Genomic DNA, 22,686 nt, shown 5'->3' on the forward strand with positions numbered 1-22,686 from the left:
TGTGAGAGTCCAATCCATAGTGGATCTAACATAATAGTGTGAGAGTCCAGTCCATAGTGGATCTAACATAATATTGTGAGAGTCCAGTCCATAGTGGATCTAACATAATAGTGTGAGAGTCCAGTCCATAGTGGATCTAACATAATAGTGAGAGTCCAGTCCATAGTGGATCTAACATAATAATGAGAGTCCAGTCCATAGTGGATCTAACAAAATAGTGTGAGAGTCCAGTCTAGTGGATCTAACATGATATTGTGAGAGTCCAGTCCATAGTGGATTTAACATAATAGTGTGAGAGTCCAGTCCATAGTGGATCTAACATAATAGTGTGAGAGTCCAGTCCATAGTGGATCTTGTTAATAGTGTGAGAGTCCAGTCCATAGTGGATCTAACATAATAGTGAAAGTCCAGTCCATAGTGGATCTAACATAATAGTGTGAGAGTCCAGTCCATAGTGGATCTAACATAATAGTGAGAGTCCAGTCCATAGTGGATCTAACATAATAGTGTGAGAGTCCAGTCCATAGTGGATCTAACATAATAGTGTGAGAATCCAGTCCATAGTGGGACCAGCAGGGGATCATCTTGAGTGGAGACCAGTCAGCAGCCCTCATCTGTGGTCACCTGATCACCTGAGGCAGGAGAGGGGGGCAAAGCAAAAAAGAGACGGCAGATCAACTGGTCTAAAGGGGGGTTCTATTTAAAGACTTAGCTTCAAGACTCTGAAGGTCTTGGCAGCAAGATCTAGGCAACATTTTGAACAAAGAGCCTTCATGACACATTATGGAGACCACAAAGTGTTTTAAAAGAGAAAAAAGAAGCACAGTAATTGAGAGTTTGAAACATTTTAATAGAAATAAAATTTGGTATCAAAAAAATAAACATGCTTCACACACTTCGTAAGATTTTTTTTGTTTGTTTGTTTTCTTTTTACAAAGACGTACATCTGATAAGCCAGGCACTGTTAACGTTGTGTACATCTTCTTTTTGGATTATGTGGGGACAGAAAGCGGACGTCACCAATCTATTGAATCACACGTAATTTAGTCAGCACACCCGACCCTCCCACACAGACGTCAGCAGCGGTGAACTCACGACACAAAATGGCTCCCCGGACACACGTCACGGCTTTGAAGGAACGTGAAGTCAGCAAGACTTCACCCAGAGACTTCATGGACAAAACCCCCAAAGCAGTGAAGTTGTCAGGTTGTGTAAATGGTAAATAAAAAGAGAATACAACAAATCATTTTCAACTTACATTCAATTGAATAGACTGCAAAGACAAGATATTTTCTTGCAAATAATCATTAACTTAGAATTTAATGGCATGTTCACCACTGTGTTACATGGCCTTTCCTTTTAACAACACTCAGTAAAGGTTTGGGAACTGAGGAGACACATTTTTGAAGTGGAATTATTTCCCATTCTTGCTTGATGTACAGCTTAAGTTGTTCAACAGTCTCCCTTCTCATATTTTAGCCCTCACACATTTGGACTACAGACAGGCCAGTCTAGTACCCGCACTCTTTTACTATGAAATCACGCTGTTGTAACACCTGGCTTGGCATCGTCTTGCTGAAATAAGCAGGGGCGTCCATGATAACGTTGCTTGGATGCCTCCAAAAGCTGTATGTACCTTTCAGCATTAATGGTGCCTTCACAGATGTGTAAGTTACCCATGTCTTGGCCACTAATACACCTCCATACCATCACACATGCTGCCTTTTACACTTTCACCATAGAACAGTCCGGATGGTTCTTTTCCTCTTTGGTCCACAGTTTCCAAAAACAATCTGAAATGTGGACTCGTCAGACCACAGAACACTTTTCCAATTTACATCAGTCCATTATTAGATGAGCTCGGGCCCAGCGAAGCTGATGGCGTTTCTGGGTGTTGTTGATAAATGGCTTTGCACAGTTGAGTTTGAACTTGCATTTACAGATGTAGCGACCAACTGTAGTTACTGAGAGTTGTTTTCTGAAGTGTTCCTGAGCCCATGTGGTGATATCCTTTACACACCGATGTCGTTTTTTAAAGCAGTACCGCCTGAGGGATCGAAGGCCACGGGCATTCAATGTTGGTTTTCGGCCTTGCCGCTTACGTGCAGCAATTTCTCCAGATTCTCTGAACCTTTTGATGATATTACGGAGCGTAGATGGTGAAATCCCTAAATTCCTTGCGATAGGTGGTTGAGAAATGTTGTTCCTAAACAATTTGCTCAGGCATTCGTTGACAAAGTGGTGACCCTCGCCCCGTCTTTGTTTGTGAATGACTGAGCATTTCATGGAATCTACTTTTATACCCAATCATGGCACCCACCTGTTCCCAATTAGCCTGTTCACCTGTGGGATGTTCCAAATAAGTCTTTGACGAGCAATTCCTCAACTTTCTCACTCTTTTTTGCCACTTGTGCCAGCTTTTTTTGAAACATGTTGCAGGCATCAAATTCCAAATGAGCTAATATTTGCAAAAAATAACAAAGTATTTGCAGTCTTTTCAATTGAATATAAATTGAACAGGATTATTTACCATTTACACAACGTGACAAACTTCACTGCTTTTGGGGTTTGTAAATATATCTTCAAAAGCCGTACCCTTATCACGCCGGGGAAGGACACGGAGCCCGCCTGGAGTAATGACCGCTCTAAGGGATGAGGGATATATAGATATCACCTTCAGGGGGTATGGCTCCCAAGGGCGTACGTCCTCTTAAATCCTCCGGGGTGTGTCCGGGGGGAATGGCTGCTGGCAGGGGACGGGAGGCTCTACATCCAGGCCACGGTGGGGGATGAAGGTAGGTGGGCCCCAACAGGTGGGTTTGATGGCAGTGGCGCCCTCTTTGGGGGGTTGGGGGGGTGGCAACACGTCACTACATCGTCACCATTCAGAGAAACGCACAAGAGGCCCAAACAGGTAAAATGCATTCCAAATATAGATATTTTTCTTTTTTTTTGTTTTGTCAACAACAACAAGACGTGATCATGCACAAAAATGTAGCATCTGACCGGCAGTCCAGAACCAAACCAAAGCCGGTCTATCATAGACTTGGTCAGGACACAGGGAGCCATCTTTTTTTTTTTTTTGGTTTTCTACCCCCTCCCTAAGTCTTTTTGGTGTGGACTTCTCGGGTGTTGGTGATGCAAAAGACGACATGGACGACACCTCCACGTATGTCAGATCTCTGATCCACATGACACATTAAGAAAAAAAAACCTCCTCTGTCATGCAGTGTTTTTTTTTCCTTACAAGCCTTTCTGCGTCCCCTGGAGTGCATCCCAGTGGTTTCTCCTCGCCGCTTTTGGAGAGCATTCCCCTTCATCCCCACGTTCATTTTTGGCTTTTTTTTTTTTTTTTTGGAACACTCCTGAAGTGGATCAGGCAGAAATCCTGAAGTAAAGAGAATATAAGGTGGAGCTGAAGGTGTCCGTTAGATGGCGTGGTTGCTGTAGCTGATGTACGTCTGCTTGGTGGAGAAACCTGCAACACAGCAATGAGACAAGAAGTGGGGGGGTCAAACTTTTTGCTACATTGGGTTAAAATAACTTGGCTACCCATTTCTCCGAAATATTCCAAAGTCAACTGTTGGCCTTATTATAAGAAAATGGAAGAGTTTGGGGAACAACAGCAACTCAGCCACCAAGTGGTAAACTGACATATATATATCCATCCATCCATTTTCTACCACTTATTCCCTTTGGGATCGCGGGGGGCGCTGGAGCCTATCTCAGCTACAATCGGGCGGAAGGCGGTGTACACCCTGGACAAGTCGCCACCTCATCGCAGGGCCAACACAGATAGACAGACAACATTCACACTCACATTCACACACTAGGGCCAATTTAGTGTTGCCAATCAACCTATCCCCAGGTGCATGTCTTTGAAGGTGGTAGGAAGCCGGAGTACCCGGAGGGAACCCACGCAGTCACGGGGAGAACATGCAAACTCCACACAGTATATATATATATATATATATATATATATATATTTTTTTTTTTTTAAATATGATGATGTTGAACTCTGAGTGTAGACATAACTTTGCCCTAAAGAAATGAACTATTAACTGAAAATCGCAAGAAGAAGTTATTGGGGATAAGAAGATTCTGGGGAAGTTATGTGATAAACAGGAGGGAAATGTTAGAATAATTATGTATGTATTATCATCATAACTTTATGCTTAAGGGCCATACTATAAAGTATTGTCAATTTGTGCAGAGCTAGCAATCCGAAATATTGCTAGCCTCTTTATCAGTGTTGTGTCCAGACTCGGCCTGCTGGCAGCCAAGGCCAAATATTTGGTTCCAAGACCAGACAAAGCAGAGACTGGGCGATATCACCAATTATCAACATATTTTCATTTTTGTATAACCATATATTGTGTCTTACTGGAGTTGTCGAGATTACCCCCTTCCCTCAGTCACCGTGATGTAATAGGGCCAGTTCCTAATAAATGGAGGAGGCGCACAGGCTTTTCTTTAGAACGTAGTTTGGATCTGTAACTAGAGTACAGCCCAAAACATGTGTCTCCTCCTGAGCTAAATTGAACTCTGTCTCTGATTGATTCCTTGCTTCTTGTCTGATTAATAGATGTCAACAGTGTTTGCACCTGACACAGAGAGGGGTTCAACGGATGCTGAAACGCATAGTGCAAAGACTTTCTGCACAGTCAGTTCCAAACTTCATGTGACCTTCCAATTAACCCACGTACAGTACGCACAGAGCTTCATTCGACGGGGTTTCCACGGCCGAACAGCTGCGTCTAAGCCATACATCACCAAGTCCAATGCAAAACGTGGGATGCGGTGTTGTAAAGGACATCACCACTGGACTCTAGAGCAGTGGAGACGCCTTCTCTGGACTGATGAATCACGCTTTTCCATCTGGCAATCTGATGGACCAGTCTGGGTTTGGAGGTTGCGAGGAGAACACTACATTTCGGACCGCATTGTGCCGAGTGTGAAATTTGGTAGAGGAGGAATTATGGTGTGGGGTTGTTTTAGCCCTTTAGTTCCAGTGAAGGCAACTTTAAATTCTCCAGGATACCAAAACATTTTGGACAAGTCCATGCTCCCAACATTGTGGGAACAGTTTGAAACGAGTCCCTTCCTCTTCCAACATGACTGCACAAAGCAAGGTCCATAAAGACATGGATGACAGAGTCTGGTGTGGATGAACTTGACTGGCCTGCACAGAGTCCTGACCTGAACCCGATAGAACATCAGTGTGTGACCTCACCAATGCGCTTTTGGAAGAATGGTTGAAAATTCCTATTAACACACTCCGCAACCTTGTGGACAGCCTTTCCCAGAAGAGTTGAAGCTGTAATAGCTGCAAAAGGTGGAGCCACATCATATTGAACCCTATGGGTTAGGAAGGGGATGGCACTTCAAGTTCACATGTGAGTCAAGGCGGGTGGCCAAATACTTTTGGCAATATAGTGTGTATATATATATATATATATATATATATATATATATATATATATATATATATACAATTAGGTCAGGAAAAAACACGAGAGGCTATATCATCCCTACAAGCCTGTTTTGCAGGTTTCCCTGCTTGTCAGGGGATTTTTATTTAATAAAATAAATAGTTAATAAAGAAATAAATACATAAATAATAAAAATCCCCTGACGAGCAAGGAAACCTGTGAAACACGCTTGTAGGGATGATATAGCCTCTCGTGTTTTTAACTGACCTAATGTATATTCTGCTTTACCCCGGTATTGAGCACTGTAAAACAGATATACCACAGAAGCCTTGACTATATATATATATATATATATATATATATATATATATATATATATATATATATATATATATATATATATATATATATGTATAATTTATATATATATATATATATATATATATATGTGTATAAATATATATATATATATATAAATATATATATATATATATATATATATATATATATATATATATATATATATATATATATATATATATATATATATATATATATATATATATATATATATATATATATATATATATATATATACCTTTCCCTCACTTTTTAGCCTGTCTGGAATAGGAAATGTGAGCCCAACTGAAGGTTTGTGTTACAAATACATGTTCCGTCAAGCCCATCGCCACCAACTCAACCCCCCTTCCCCCAACATTAGCTGTCCTGCTGGTCTCCCCAGACGAGCTGATTTGCTGAGGTAGAGCAGATAAACCATGACACATTTGCCAGCACATCCAGCCCCCGACTAGAAATGTTATTTTCTATCAAGCCAAATCTCCACCCTAACCCTGACAGTGACGAATGGCCGCGTATTCAAATAGCCATGCAGCCAACAGCCCCTGAACACAACAATCCCCTGGTATACTTTGCTGCTGGTGATCGGTCATGCATCCCTGGGCCTTCCTGACACTTATTGTACCTACAACCCCTGAAGGCATCACCTCCTTGGTGGCTACAGAACTGATTGTACCAACACCCCCTGAAGGCATCACCTCCTTGGTGGCTACAAAACTTATTGTACCAACACCCCCTGAAGGCATCACCTCCTTGGTGGCTACAATACTTATTGTACCAACACCCCCTGAAGGCATCACCTCCTTGGTGGCTACAGAACTGATTTTACCAACACCCCCTGAAAGCATCACCTCTTTGGTGGCTACAAAACATATTGTACAAACATCCCCTGAAAGCATCACCACCTTGGTGGCTACAGACGTATTGTACCAAAACCCCCTGAAGGCATCACCTCCTTGGTGGCTACAAAACTGATTGTACCATCACCACCTGAAGGCATCACCTCCTTGGTGGCTACAAAACTTATTGTACCAACACCCCCTGAAGGCATCACCTCCTTGGTGGCTACAATACTTATTGTACCAACACCCCCTGAAGGCATCACCTCCTTGGTGGCTACAGAATGATTTTACCAACACCCCTTGAAGGCATCACCTCTTTGGTGGCTAAAAAACATATTGTACAAACATCCCCTGAAGGCATCACCTCCTTGGTGTCTCCAATACTTATTGTACCAACACCCCCTGAAGGCATCACCTTCTTGGTGGCTACAAAAGTGATTGTACCAACACCCCCTGAAGGCATCACCTCCTTGGTGGCTAAAAAACTTATTGTACCAACACCCCCTGAAGGCATCACCTCCTTGGTGGCTACAAAACGTATTGTACCAACATCACCTGAAGGCATCACCTCCTTGGTGGCTACAAAACTTATTGTACCAACACCCCCTGAAGGCATTACCTACTTGGTGGCTACAGACGTATTGTACCAAAACCCCCTGAAGGCATCACCTCCTTGGTGGCTACAAAACTGATTGTACCATCACCACCTGAAGGCATCACCTCCTTGGTGGCTACAAAACTGATTGTACCAACACCCCCTGAAGGCATCACCTCCTTGGTGGCTACAAAACTTATTGTACTAACACCCCCTGAAGACATCACCTCCTTGGTGGCTACAAAACGTATTGTACCAACATCACCTGAAGGCATCACCTCCTTGGTGGCTACAAAACTTATTGTACCAACACCCCCTGAAGGCATCACCTACTTGGTGGCTACAGACGTATTGTACCAAAAACCCCTGAAGGCATCCACTCCTTGGTGGCTACAAAACTGATTGTACCATCACCACCTGAAGGCATCACCTCCTTGGTGGCTACAAAACTTATTGTACCAACACCCTCTGAAGGCATCACCTACTTGGTGGCTACAGACGTATTGTACCAAAACCCCCTGAAGGCATCACCTCCTTGGTGGCTACAAAACTGATTGTACCATCACCACCTGAAGGCATCATCTCCTTGGTGGCTACAAAACTTATTGTACCAACACCCCCTGAAGGCATCACCTCTTTGGTGGCTACAAAACGTATTGTACCAACATCACCTGAAGGCATCACCTGCTTGGTGGCTACAAAACTTATTGTACCAACACCCCCTGAAGGCATCACCTCCTTGGTAGCTACAAAACATATTGTACCAACACCCCCTGAAGGCATCACCTACTTTGTGGCTACAGCCGTATTGTACCAACACCCCCTGAAGGCATCACCTCCTTGGTGGCTACAAAACTTATTGTACCATCACCTACTTGGTGGCTACAGACGTATTGTACCAAAAACCCCTGAAGGCATCGACTCCTTGGTGGCTACAAAACTGATTGTACCATCACCACCTGAAGGCATCACCTCCTTGGTGGCTACAAAACTTATTGTACCAACACCCTCTGAAGGCATCACCTACTTGGTGGCTACAGACGTATTGTACCAAAACCCCCTGAAGGCATCACCTCCTTGGTGGCTACAAAACTGATTGTACCATCACCACCTGGAGGCATCATCTCCTTGGTGGCTACAAAACTTATTGTACCAACACCCCCTGAAGGCATCACCTCTTTGGTGGCTACAAAACGTATTGTACCAACATCACCTGAAGGCATCACCTGCTTGGTGGCTACAAAACTTATTGTACCAACACCCCCTGAAGGCATCACCTCCTTGGTAGCTACAAAACATATTGTACCAACACCCCCTGAAGGCATCACCTACATTGTGGCTACAGCCGTATTGTACCAACACCCCCTGAAGGCATCACCTCCTTGGTGGCTACAAAACTTATTGTACCAACACCACCTGAAGGCATCACCTCCTTGGTGGCTACAAAACTTATTGTACCAACACCCCCTGAAGGTATCACCTCCTTGGTAGCTACAAAAATTATTGTACCAACACCCCCTGAAGGCATCACCTCCTTGGTGGCTACAAAACATATTATACCAACACCCCCTGAAGGCATCACCTCCTTGGTGACTACAAAAGGTATTGTACAAACACCCACTGAAGGCATCACCTCCTTGGAGGCTACAAAAATTATTGTACCAACACCCCCTGAAGGCATCACCTCCTTGGTAGCTACAAAATGTATTGTACCAACACCCCCTGAAGGCATCTCCTCCTTGGTGGCTACAAAACGTATTGTCCAAACACCCCCTGAAGGCATCACCTCCTTTGTGGCTTCAAAACTGATTGGACTAACACCCCCTGAAGGCATCACCTCATTGGTAGCTACATAATGTATTGTACCAACACCCCCTGAAGGCATCACCTCCTTGGTGGCGACAAAACTGATTGTACCAACACCCCCTGAAGGCATCACCTCCTTGGTGGCTTCAAAACTGATTGTACCAACACCCCCTGAAGGCATCACCTTCTTGGTAGCTACAAAATGTATTGTACCAAAACCCCTGAAGGCATTACCTCCTTGGTGGCTACACAACTTATTGTACCTACAACCCCTAAAGGTATCACCTCCTTGGTGGCTACAGAAAGTATTGTACCAACACCCCCTGAAGGCATCACCTCCTTGGTGGCTACACAACTTATTGTACCAACACCCCCTGAAGGCATCACCTCCTTGGTGGCAACAAAACATATTGTATAAACACCCCCTGAAGGTACCACCTCCTTGGTGGCTACAAAACGTGTAGTACCAGCACCCCATGAAGGCATCACCTCCTTGGTTGTATCAAAACTTATTGTACCAACTCCCCCTGAAGGCATCACCTCCTTGGTAGTATCAACACTTATTGTACCAACACCCCCTGAAGGCATCACCTCCTTGGTGGCTACAAAACTTATTGTACCAACACCCCCTGAAGGCATCACCTCCTTGGTGGCTATGAGACAAATAGGAAAAGATCAAATTTGCACTTTGACACATCAGCATTGACGAGGTTTGATCGACTTTTCCATTTCCTTTGAAAAACGACTAGTTTGCCAAATACTCGTTTAAATATATGTTGGATGTGTTTGGTATTTTCATTAAAAAAAATGTTTTAAGGTCCCATATTTTCCCTAAGTCTCCCACAACAGTGTTGTGAAAGTGTCATGTTCAGAATCTAGCGTTGCTGCAGTAATTTATGCGTTTAATACGTTTTTTTTTTGGGGTTTTTTTTTAACGCACCATTTTGTGTTTCTATACCTTTAATGCTAATTAGTGGTGTTCCTACACATCTGTCTCTGATTGTGTGCTCACCAAGAAGAGTTATTGTGCACTTTATCCACGTCCACAACCTGTCCCACGGGATACCCCAAATAAAAACTATATATATATATATATATGTATGTGTGGGAGAAAAAAAAAATCACAAGACTACTTCATCTCTACAGGCCTGTTTCATGAGGGGTTCCCTCAATCATCAGGAGAAAATCTCCTGATGATTGAGATTGGATAACCTTATTAAGACATATATATATATATATATATATATATATATATATATATATATATATATATATATATATATATATATATATATATATACATATATAGTGGATAAAAAGCACTATATATATATATACATATATATATATATATATATATATATATATATATATATATATATATATATATATGGAAGACCAAGTTGCGAGTCATTACCGTTCAAGTTCTTACTTTGTGTCTCCAAGCTTTCGCACAGCTCGGTCTTGGCCTCTCCGTTGGGTCTGAGTCCGGCCTTGGGGCTGAACTTGTTGGACATAGTGGCGGCCGTGACCACGGCCTTCAGGCTGCGTGTGCGCTTGAGCACATTCTGCTCCGGGTGGAAGAGCACCACGTAGACCTTGGGCATGTAGAGCAGGCCAAGGGACACGGAGGCGCTCAGGCTGACCGAGATGGTCAGCGTGGTGGTCTGGATGTACATCTGCACGGGGAACACACACACACACACACGCACACACACGCGCACACACACACACACACACACACACACACACACACACACACACACACACACACACACACACACACACACACACACACACACACACACATGTTAGACCTCCGGCTCTTGGACCTTGTGTATGTTAGTGTGGCAGCTGCTGTGTGTGATGGTTGTTAGTGCAGCCAGTGACTGTTCAACAATGCATGGAAAATACCTTCAACTGAAGTGTACATGTCCATAACGTTTATTCATCACTCCAAGTGACGTTTGTAACTTTTACAATATAACTACAACTATTCTTACTTACTGAAGTGTCCCATGCACTTCCTGCTCAGGCTCCGAGTAAAGAAAGCCACACACAAATGTTGAGTGCTTTGTAGCATTAAAGGAGAATCCACAGCGTTGTCAACACTGCTCCTCCTCCTGTCTTCTGAAGATTCATCGACAAGTTTCATCTTTGGGAAATGTTGCCCCTTTAAAATGAAAGGGCCCATTTTCAAACTTGAACAATTCCCCAATTTTTTCCTGGTTTCAAAATGTCCCTGATTACCAGGAATTCCCGCATGTAAATACCACAGTTTTTACCCCGTTTTTCTTTTGACTCTTTCTTCCACATTTTGCATCCAATTGCAACCGTTTTACCATCCACACTCACCCTGGACATTCAGCCAAAATGTTTTTTGGTTCCAAAATGTCCCTGATTACCAGGAATTCCTGCATGTAAATACCACTGTTTTTACCCCTTTTTTCTTTTGACTACTTTTTCCACATTTTGCAGCCGGTTTCAACTGTTACACCATCCACACTTACCCTGGATATTTAGCCAAAATGTTTTCTGGTTCCAAAATGTCCCTGATTACCAGGAATTCCCACATGTAAATACCACTGTTTTTACCCCTTTTTTCTTTTGACTACTTCTTCCACATTTTGCATCCGGTTTCAACTGTTCCACCATCCACACTCACCCTGGACATTCAGCCAAAATGTTTTGTGGTTCCAAAATGTCCCTGATTACCAGGAATTCACACATGTAGATACCACAGTTTTTACCCCTTTTTTCTTTTGACTACTTCTTCCACTTTGTGCATCCGGTTTCAACAGTTCCAACATCCACACTCACCCTGGACATTCAGTCAAAATGTTTTCTGGTTCCAAAATGTCCCTGATTACCAGGAATTCCCACATTTAAATTCCACAGTTTTACCCCTTTTTTCTTTTGAAGACTTCTTCCACATTTCTCATCAGGTTTCAACTGTTCCACCATCCACACTCACCCTGGATATTCAGACAAAATGTTTTCTGGTTCCAGAATGTCCCTGATTACCAGGAATTCCCACATGTAAATACCACTGTTTTTACCCCTTTTTTCTTTTGACTACTTCTTCCACATTTTGCATCCGGTTTCAACTGTTCCACCATCCACACTCACCCTGGATATTCAGACAAAATGTTTTCTGGTTCCAAAATGTCCCTGATTACCAGGAATTCCCACATTTAAATTCTACAGTTTTACCCCTTTTTTCTTTTGAAGACTTCTTCCACATTTCTCACCAGGTTTCAACTGTTCCACCATCCACACGCTACACTCACCTTGGACATTCAGACAAAATGTTTTCTGGTTCCAAAATGTCCCTGATTACCAGGAATTCCTGCATGTAAATACCACAGTTTTTACCCCTTTTTTTTTTTGACTACTTTTTCCACATTTTGCAGCCGGTTTCAACCGTTACACCATCCACACTTACCCTGGATATTTAGCCAACATGTTTTCTTGTTCCAAAATGTCCCTGATTACCAGGAATTCCTGCATGTAAATACCACAGTTTTTACCCCCTTTTTTTTTTGACTACTTTTTCCACATTTTGCATCCGGTTTCAACCGTTACACCATCCACACTTACCCTGGATATTTAGCCAACATGTTTTCTTGTTCCAAAATGTCCCTGATTACCAGGAATTCCCACATGTAAATACCACTGTTTTTACCCCTTTTTTCTTTTGAATACTTATTCCACATTTTGCATCTGGTTTCAACTGTTCCACCATCCACACTCACCCTGGATATTCAGACAAAATGTTTTCTGGTTCCAAAATGTCCCTGATTACCAGGAATTCCCATATTTAAATTCTACAGTTTTACCCCTTTTTTCTTTTGATGACTTCTTCCACATTTCTCTTTAAGTTTCAACTGTTCCACCATCCACACGCTACACTCACCTTGGACATTCAGACAAAATGTTTCCTGGTTCCAAAATGTACTTGATTACCAGGAATTTCCACATTTAAATTCCACAGTTTTTACCCCGTTTTTCCTTTTGACTCCTTCTTCCACATTTTGCATCCAGTTTCAACCGTTCCACCATCCACACTCATGCTGGACACTCAGCCAAAATGTTCTCTGGTTCCAAAATGTCCCTGATTACCAGGAATTCCCGCATGTAAATACCACCCTTTTTACCCTTTTTTTACCTCGTTTGACTCCTTCTTCCACATTTTGCATCCGATTTTAACCGTTCCACCATCCACACTCACCCTGGACATTCAGACGAAATGTTTCCTGGTTAAGAAAATTCCCTGATTACCAGGAATTTCTGCATGTAAATACCCCTGTTTTTACCCCGTTTTTCCTTTTGACTCCTTCTTCCACATTTTGCATCCAGTTTCAACCATTCCACCATCCACACGCTACACTCACCCTGGACATTCAGACAAAATGTTTTCTGGTTCCAAAATGTCCCTGATTACCAGGAATTCACACATGTAGATACCACAGTTTTTACCCCTTTTTTCTTTTGACTACTTCTTCCACATTGTGCATCCGGTTTCAACTGTTCCACCATCCACACGCTACACTCACCCTGGACATTCAGACAAAATGTTTTCTTGTTCCAAAATGTCCCTGATTACCAGGAATTCCCACATTTAAATTCCACAGTTTTACCCCTTTTTCTTTTGACTACTTCCTCCAAATGTTGCATCCGGTTTCCATCGTTCCACCATCCACACTCACCCTGGACGTTCAGCCAAAATGTTTTCTGGTTCCAAAATGTCCCTGATTACCAGGAATTCCTGCATGTAAGTACCACTGTTTTTGCCCCTTTTTTCTTTTGACTACTTTTTCCACATTTTGCAGCCGGTTTCAACCGTTACACCATCCACACTTACCCTGGATATTTAGCCAAAATGTTTTCTTATTTCAAAATGTCCCTGATTACCAGGAATTCCCACATGTAAGTACCACTGTTTTCACCCCTTTTTACTTTTGACTATTTCTTCCACATGTCATCCGGTTTCAACTGTTCCATCATCAGAGTCAGGTATTTGTGCTACGTAACGTTGTCCACAAAATACCCGCTTTGCCCGACTTTTTCAAATTTCCAGGGATTTCCACTTAAAATTAATATACATTTGCAAAGTAAATGGATTGGACTTTATTAGCGCTTTTTACCTTCAACTCCCACAGCATCCAATTCAAATCGTTTCAGCATCCAAACACTCCACTCTCCCTGGAATTTCAAGCCAAATATATTTTCCTGGAATTACCAGGAACTTTTACCCCATGGCCAATATACAAACCTCTTTATATCCCACATTTCTCATCCGATTTGAACCGTTCCATTATCCACACGCTTCACTCACCCTGGACATTCTCTGATTACCAGGAATTCCCACATTTAAATTCCACAGTTTTTACCCCTTTATGTTTTGACTACATCTTCCACATTTTTCATCCGGTTTCATCTGTTCCACCATCCACACATTACACTCACCCTGGACATTCAGACAAAAAATTTCCTGGTTCCAAAATGTCCCTGATTACCAGGAATTCCCGCATGTAGATACCACAGTTTGTAACCGTTTTTTTTGACTACTTCAATATTTTACATCCGGTTTCAACTGTTCCTTCATCAGAGCGGTCCACTTAGTCAGGACATTCAAAATCTGCTCAGAAACATATTTCTCCAAAAACTTCTTGGTTTTCCTGGTATTTCCATTTCCCGTAACACCAATTCTCAAAATTGTTACTACTTTTTTACATTTCTTGACCGATTTAGAAAAAATTGCAATGCCAACCCAGTCAGTTTACTCAGGGTATTTGTGCTACGTCCTATAGCCCACACAATACCCGCTTTGCCTGACACTCCAAATTCAAAGCCTACAACTGCCACATTTCCCACCCGGTTCGAATTGTTCCACCATCCACACGCTCCACTCTTCCTGGACATTCAAGCCAACGTGTTTCCCTGGTTCCAAAATGTCTCTGATTTCCAGGAATTCACACATTTAAATACCACAGTTTTACCCCTTTTTTCTTTTGACTATTTCTTCCACATTTTTCATCCGGTTTCAACCATCAAACCTTCATCAGACTGTTCCTCTTAGCCAGGACATTCAAACAACCAATAAGAAACTTATTTCCTGGTTTTCCATTTCCCGTCACACCTATTCCCTAAATTGTAACTACTTTTACATTTCTTGACCGATTTACCCAATTCCAATGCCAACCCAGGCAGTTTACTCAGGGTATTTGTGCTACGTCCCATAGCCCACACAATTCCCGCTTTGCCTGACTTTTCCAAATTTCCATGAAATACCAATTTAAATTAATGGAAAAATTCCAAGCAACAACTCCCACATTTCCCACCTGATTCGAATTGTTCCACCATCCATACGCTCCACTCTTCCTGGACATTCAAGCCAACGGGTTCCCCGGTTCCGAAAATTTCCGTTTTTTTCCTGGAATTACCAGGAACTTTTCCTCCATGGCCAAAAAAGAAACCTCTTCATATATCACATTTCTCATCCTATTTCAACCGTTCTACCATCCACACGCTACACTCACCCTGGCTCCAAAATGTCCCTGATTACCAGGAATTCCCAGATCTAAATAACACAGTTCACCCCTTTTTTCTTTTGACTACTTCTTCCACATTTTTCATCCGGTTTCAAGCGTTCCTTCATCAGAGTGTTCCTCTTAGTCAGGACATTCAAACAACTGATAAGAAACGTATTCGTCCAAGAACTTCTTGGTGTTTCATTTCCTGTCACACCAATTCTCTATATTGTAATGACTTTTCCAAATTTCCAGGAAATTCCAATTCAAATTAATGGAAGAATTCAAAGTCTACAACTCCCACATTTCCCACCCGATTCGAATCGTTCCACCATCCACACGCTCCACTCTTCCTGGACATTCAAGCCAACGTGTTCCCCGGTTCCAAAAATTTTCATTTTTTTCCCCCTGGAATTTCCAGGAACTTTTCCCCATTGAAAATGAATGGCCAATATACAAACCTCTTCAGAGCCCACATTTCTCATCCGATTTGAACCGTTGCACCGTCCACACGCTCCACTCACCCTGGACATTCTAGCCCAAATGTTGGGCTGGTTCCAAAACGTCCCTGATTACCACGAATTCCGGCATTTTCTACTGAAATTGCGCATATTCTTGTCGGAATTACGGAGAACTTTGCTTCAATATACAAACTTTTACAATAACCCCTAAAGTTTGTGAATGAAGGTTCCACGGCATTTAAAAGCGTAAACAGAAAAGACCGCGGTTGGCCCGAGAAAGGACGTGTGACCGATGCAGCGGTTCAACTTGCCCTTTGTGTTTTCAATGAAAATGGCTGAAATGGAACTGGCGTGTCTTTGTAGCATAAAGTGTAAATATTTGATGACATTTGGACTTTCAAGCAGAATCATCCACTCAAGCCTCCCGCTGAGGGAGGCCTCTTCATCAAAGCGGTGTAACATTTAACCCCCCCCTCCCCCCACCTCTGCTTCATGTCTCCTACATATTGCTAGGGTAAGCGACCGGCCTTGTAGCGGGTGTGCATGCTTGGTGGCCACCTGGGAGGAAGAGGAGGAAGAGGAGGAAGAGGAGGAAGAACATCTGCAGTGTTTCCCTGGCAGCTGTGCAGAGGCACCTCTGTGCTCCTGCATCACCGCTGCCTCGGGGACATCAGACCAGATGTTCCTCTGATGGACAAACACTTCTTCTTTCTGGCCACTAAGTTAGCACCGTGCTAACTCCTCTACTTGTACTGCACTCCTAGTTATTGTGCTAACTCCTCTACTTGTACTGCACTCCTAGTTATTGTGCTAACTCCTCTACTTGTACTGCACTCCTAGTTATTGTGCTAACTCCTCTACTTGTACTGCACTCCTAGTTATTGTGCTAACTCCTCTACTTGTACTGCACTCCTAGTTATTGTGCTAACTCCTCTACTTGTACTGCACTCCTACATACATCATGCATGTGTCTTTATTGACATATTAGGACAGTATGTGGAATGTCACTTCCTGTTCACCTGCCTAACTTTACATCACTTCCTGTTAGACATTTTAAAAGGATGCTGCTTCAAGGAGATAATTCTTACTATATAGTACTATAACTATATTTTTATTATTATTACCATTAATATTATAAGCATATTATTATTATCATTAATATTATAATCATATTATTATTATTATCATTACCATTGTCATTAATATTATAATCATATTATTATTATTATTATTATTATTATTATTATTATTATTATTATTATTATTATTATTATTATTATTATTATCATTACCATTATCATTAATATTATAATCTTATTATTATTATTATCATTACCATTATCATTAATATTGCAAGTATATTGTTATTATTATTATCATTACCATTAATATTATAATCTTGTTATTATTATTATCATTAGCATTATTATTAATATTATAATCATATTATTATTATTATTATTATTATTATTATTATTATAAGCATTATCATTAATATTATAATTATATTATTATTATTATTGATGGTGATGGTGATGATAATGATGATGATGATGATGATGTTGATGTTGATGTTAATGGTGATGTTGATGATGATGATGATGATGGTAATGATGATGATGATGATGATGATGATGATGATGATGGTGATGATGATGTGATGATGATGATGGTGATGATGATGGTGATGGTGATGTTGATGTTGATGGTAATGTTGATGGTGATGTTGATGATGATGGTGATGGTGATGTTGATGGTGATGGTGATGATAATGATGATGATGTTGATGGTGATGTTGATGATGATGGTGATGGTGATGTTGATGTTGATGGTGATGTTGATGGTGATGGTGGTGATGATGATGATGATGATGTTGATGGTGATGTTGGTGATGTTGATGGTGATGGTGATGTTGATGGTGATGTTGATGGTGATGTTGATGGTGATGTTGATGATGATGATGATAATGGTGATGGTGAGTTGATGTTGATGGTGATGTTGATGGTGATGTTGATGATGATGGTGATGGTGATGTTGATGGTGATGTTGATGGTGATGTTGATGGTGATGTTGATGGTGATGATGATGGTGATGATGTTGATGGTGATGTTGATGATAATGTTGATGTTGATGTTGATGTTAATGGTGATGTTGATGGTGATGTTGATGATGATGATGGTGATGATGATGATGATGATGGTGATGTTGATGATGATGGTGATGGTGATGTTGATGGTGATGTTGATGGTGATGTTGATGGTGATGTTGATGGTGATGATGATGATGGTGATGATGATGATGGTGATGATGATAATGATGATGTTGATGTTGATGATGATGTTGATAATGATGATGTTGATGTTGATGTTGATGATGATGTTGATGTTGATGATGATGATGATGATGATGGTGATGTTAAAGGTGATGTTGATGGTGATGATGATGATGATGATGATGATGTTGATGGTGATGTTGATGGTGATGTTGATGGTGATATTGATGGTGATGGTGATGTTGATGGTGATGTTGATGGTGATGTTGATGATGATGGTGATGGTGATGGTGATGTTGATGTTGATGGTGATGATGATGATGATGATGATGCTGGTGATGATGGTGATGTTGATGATGTTGATACTGAAGTGAATGTTAATGTTGATGCGGATGTAATGTTGTTGATGATGATGATGATGATGTTGATAGTGATGTTGAAGATGATGTTAATGTTAATGTTGAAGGTGATGATGATGATGTCGATGATGTTGATAGTGATGGTGATGTTTATGATGTTGATGTTGCTGTTGATGCTGATAGTGATGGTGATGTTGATGATAATGTTGATGATGTTAATAGTGATGGTGATGTTGATGATGATGTTGATGATGTTAATAGTGATGGTGATGTTGTTGATGAAGTTGATGATGATGATGAATATGTTGATGATGTGGTGAAGAGTGCTCTGTAAATACTAAATGAGGCATCATAGAATGATAAAATGATGATGACCACTTTGTGTTACTCTCATCTTACTCTTCTTTATTGATCTGTTGTATTGTTTTGTAGGAATGTCTTTCACCACAAGTCAAATGTATCAGCAAGTACACAACAAGAAATCTAATTTAACCTTTTTTGTGTTCCCCCTGTGGTCTGATATTGTTTGAAGAAGATTTGTCAAGAGCAGTAAGACTTGACATACTTTTTAAATACGACACATTAGCGATATTTGTATTGGTATCGGATCAGTATCGCCGATACCAGCCTGGACTTAACTCGGTATGGATTCAGAAAGAAAATCACTGGTATCGCACGTCACTGTTACTAAGGCTCAGGTCAGGCTGATTACAAAAATAAATAGTCATTACATTTACTGCAAAAAAAGGAACTCACGAAAAATATATAGACTTACAACTTTAGTTTCTTTGTTATTGCCATTACTGCCCCAAGTGGTGTGAGAGTGTATTACAGCTGAGTATGTGGACCCAAGCTGAGAAACAGCTAGTTTTTATGGTAAAGAAACGCATTTGGCCGCGGCCAATGCAATCATTCCAAACTAGCGACGACTAAAAGAGCACTCCAAGCAAACAATTCCTGGCTGGCGTGAAGAAAGGAGCCTTCAGACTTCAGAATGCCCTCATTTACGCCGCAGCAAAGTGAAAGTGAAAGTGATCAATTATTTTCACGCAACTCATTTGAGGGTTGAATCCTGTTTGTGTCTCCAAACCCTCGCATGGTTTGAAACTGGAGCTTTTCGCCACTGCGTTGTTGTGCTGTTGCCATGGAAACAAGCCTGGGAGAGAGTGGAGAGAGGGAGAGGGGGGTCTCTAATTAAGCTAATAAACAAATAAAAGCCTCTGGGGACACAATAATTGAGCTTCATTTAAACAAAGTCATTTGTAAAGATCAGAGTCTCTCATCCTTGATTGCTTTAACGGGCCTGTTCACCCGTGACTGCCGCACCCAGGGGGTGGGGGGCGGGGCTTGTGGTGGACCACCGCCCGGGACCCCCGGGGGGGCTCCCTCCGCCACGAGTCTAATGAGCGCAACATCCCAAGACTCAAGATGTCGCCAGCATACATCTTCATTAGGTCTTATTGGGCCTGCGGGACCCGGCTGGGAATAACAAGTTGGGGGGAGGAGCTTGGAGCAGGTGGGCGGGACTTCTGGGGTGGGTAAGTGATCATGCATACCTTTGTACTTCTGAAGAAATGTAACCCCTAAATGCTCCTAAAATGTATTACAGTCTTACATCAATTACTTTTAATCCAGTCATTGAATAAAACACACTTAAATGATAAAAGGGGTTTTTAACTTTTTTGACCTCGGGGCCCAACTTTTACATTACAAAGGGACCCGGGGCCTCGCTCAAATATTAGTAATTAATCTTAGTCTTGATTATAATAACTATATCCTGACAAGGTTGTCAAATGACATGAAAGCATTCATTAGATTATTACCAAGGCTTTGGTCAGGCTGATTAATACAAATAAATACTAATCAAATAAACTGCAAGAGAAGAGATTCATAAAATGTGATTAAAAAAACTAAATTGATAACAAACATGTCAATAAACTGTCATTAAAAACAAAATACAAAAGGAAAATACAGTTTCACCACTTTAGTCATCATTTGTTGTGCTTCAGAAACGTTCTGACTTGAGCTTTAGACTTCTTCTGTTTGTTTGATGTTGTCATTACTGCCACCAGTGGTGGAAAGGTGTATTACAACTGACCCAACAATGGTTAAGAAACACTGGTTTTATATATATATATATATATATATATATATATATATATATATGCACCTGGGGATACGTTGATTGGCAACACTAAATTGGCCCTAGTGTGTGGATGTGAGTGTGAATTTTGTCTGTCTATCTGTGTTGGCCCTGCGATGAGGTGGCGACTTGTGTACACCGCCTTCCGTCCGATTGTAGCTGAGATAGGCTCCAGCGCCCCCCGCGACCCCAAAGGGAATACGCGGTAGAAAATGGATGGATATATATATATATATATATATATATATATATATATATATATATATATATATATAATGCAGCAATAACGATTAATTCGATTCCCAAAAACCTTACACACACATATATATATATATATATATATATATATATATATATATATATATATATATATATATAAATATATATATAATATACACTAATAAATCATACATTTGCTTGATTTTGCATCACGTGTTTCCAAACGTCTGTGATTGCTTGGAATATGTGCTGTACTATATTAACTATGGACTACCATATAACTATGTACCATATTAACTATGTACTACCATATTAACTATGTACTACCATATTAACTATGTACTACCATATAACTATGTACCATATAACTATGTACCATATTAACTATGTATAACCATATTAACTATGTACTACCATATTAACTATGTATTACCATATAACTATGTACCATATTAACTATGGACCATATTATTTATGTACTACCATATAACTGTGTACCATATTAACTATGGACCATATTAACTATGGACCATATTAACAATGTACTACCATATACTGTAACTATGTACTATATTAACTATGTATTACCATATTAACTATGTACTACCAAAAATAACTATGGACCATATTAACTATGTACTACCATATAACTATGTACCATATTAACTATGTACTACCATATAAGTATGAACCATATTAACGATGTACTACCATATAACTATGTACCATATTAACTATGTACCATATTAACTATGTACTACCATATTAACTATGGACCATATTAACCATGTACCATATTAACTATGTACTACCATATTAACTATGTACTACCATATTAACCATGTACTACCATATTAATTATGTACTACCATATTAACCATGTACTATATTAACTATGTACTACCATTATAACCATTTACTATATTAACCATGTACTATATTAACTAATTACTACCATATTAACTATGTACTACCATATTAACTATGTACTACCATATTAATTATGTACTACCATATTAACCATGTACTATATTAACTATGTACTACCATAATAACCATCTACTATATTAACCATGTACTATATTAACTAATTACTACCATATTAACTATGTACTACCATAATAACCATTTACTATATCAACCATGTACTATATTAACTATGTACTACCATAATAACCATATACTATATTAACCATGTACTATATTAACTACTAATCCAATGTTTCATTAGTCCTAGGCTCCCACCTCCACTTCCTGCGTGTGCCTTCAAGACAACGGTAGATTCAAGTAAACAGGTGTCAAGCTGACGTAAAACACGGAGATGACGGGCCAGACCTCCACCAGATGTCCCGCTCTGAATAATGGAGAAGACCACCCGTGGTCACGGCGTGACGAGGTGTGCCACGGCTGGATAAGGTACATCAAGACGCAGGAATTGGAGCGTGGAAATGTGTGCGTGCTTTATGAGCGTGTCACCGCCATGATTATGATGCTTGTTTGCTTGGACGCGCTCGTTCTGTGGAATAAGACGCTTGTTTATGGGCGTGTCACCGCCATGATTATGATGCTTGTTTGCTTGGACGCGCTCATTCTGTCATCAGTCCATCACCCTCGTGTGGTGCATCGTCATCAGTCCATCAACGTCATGTGGTGCATCGTCATCAGTC

General features: G+C 40.8%; 1 protein-coding gene across 2 annotated transcripts in view; it reads right to left on the minus strand.

The window, feature by feature from the left end:
• Positions 1 to 829: 829 nt before the first annotated feature.
• LOC133583227 (metabotropic glutamate receptor 4-like) overlaps positions 830 to 22,686 on the minus strand; it is a 476,432-nt gene continuing 454,575 nt past the window's right edge. For both annotated transcript variants that reach the window (XM_061937371.1, XM_061937363.1), the window contains 2 exons: positions 10,465 to 10,711; positions 830 to 3,478 (listed from right to left, as the gene is read on the minus strand). In XM_061937371.1, the coding sequence (XP_061793355.1) occupies positions 3,429 to 3,478; positions 10,465 to 10,711 (297 nt within the window). In that variant the 3' untranslated portion in view covers positions 830 to 3,428. The remainder of the gene's footprint in view (positions 3,479 to 10,464; positions 10,712 to 22,686) is intronic.

The sequence above is a fragment of the Nerophis lumbriciformis genome, linkage group LG03 (genome assembly GCF_033978685.3).
Source record: "Nerophis lumbriciformis linkage group LG03, RoL_Nlum_v2.1, whole genome shotgun sequence".
Classification (NCBI taxonomy): domain Eukaryota; kingdom Metazoa; phylum Chordata; class Actinopteri; order Syngnathiformes; family Syngnathidae; genus Nerophis; species Nerophis lumbriciformis.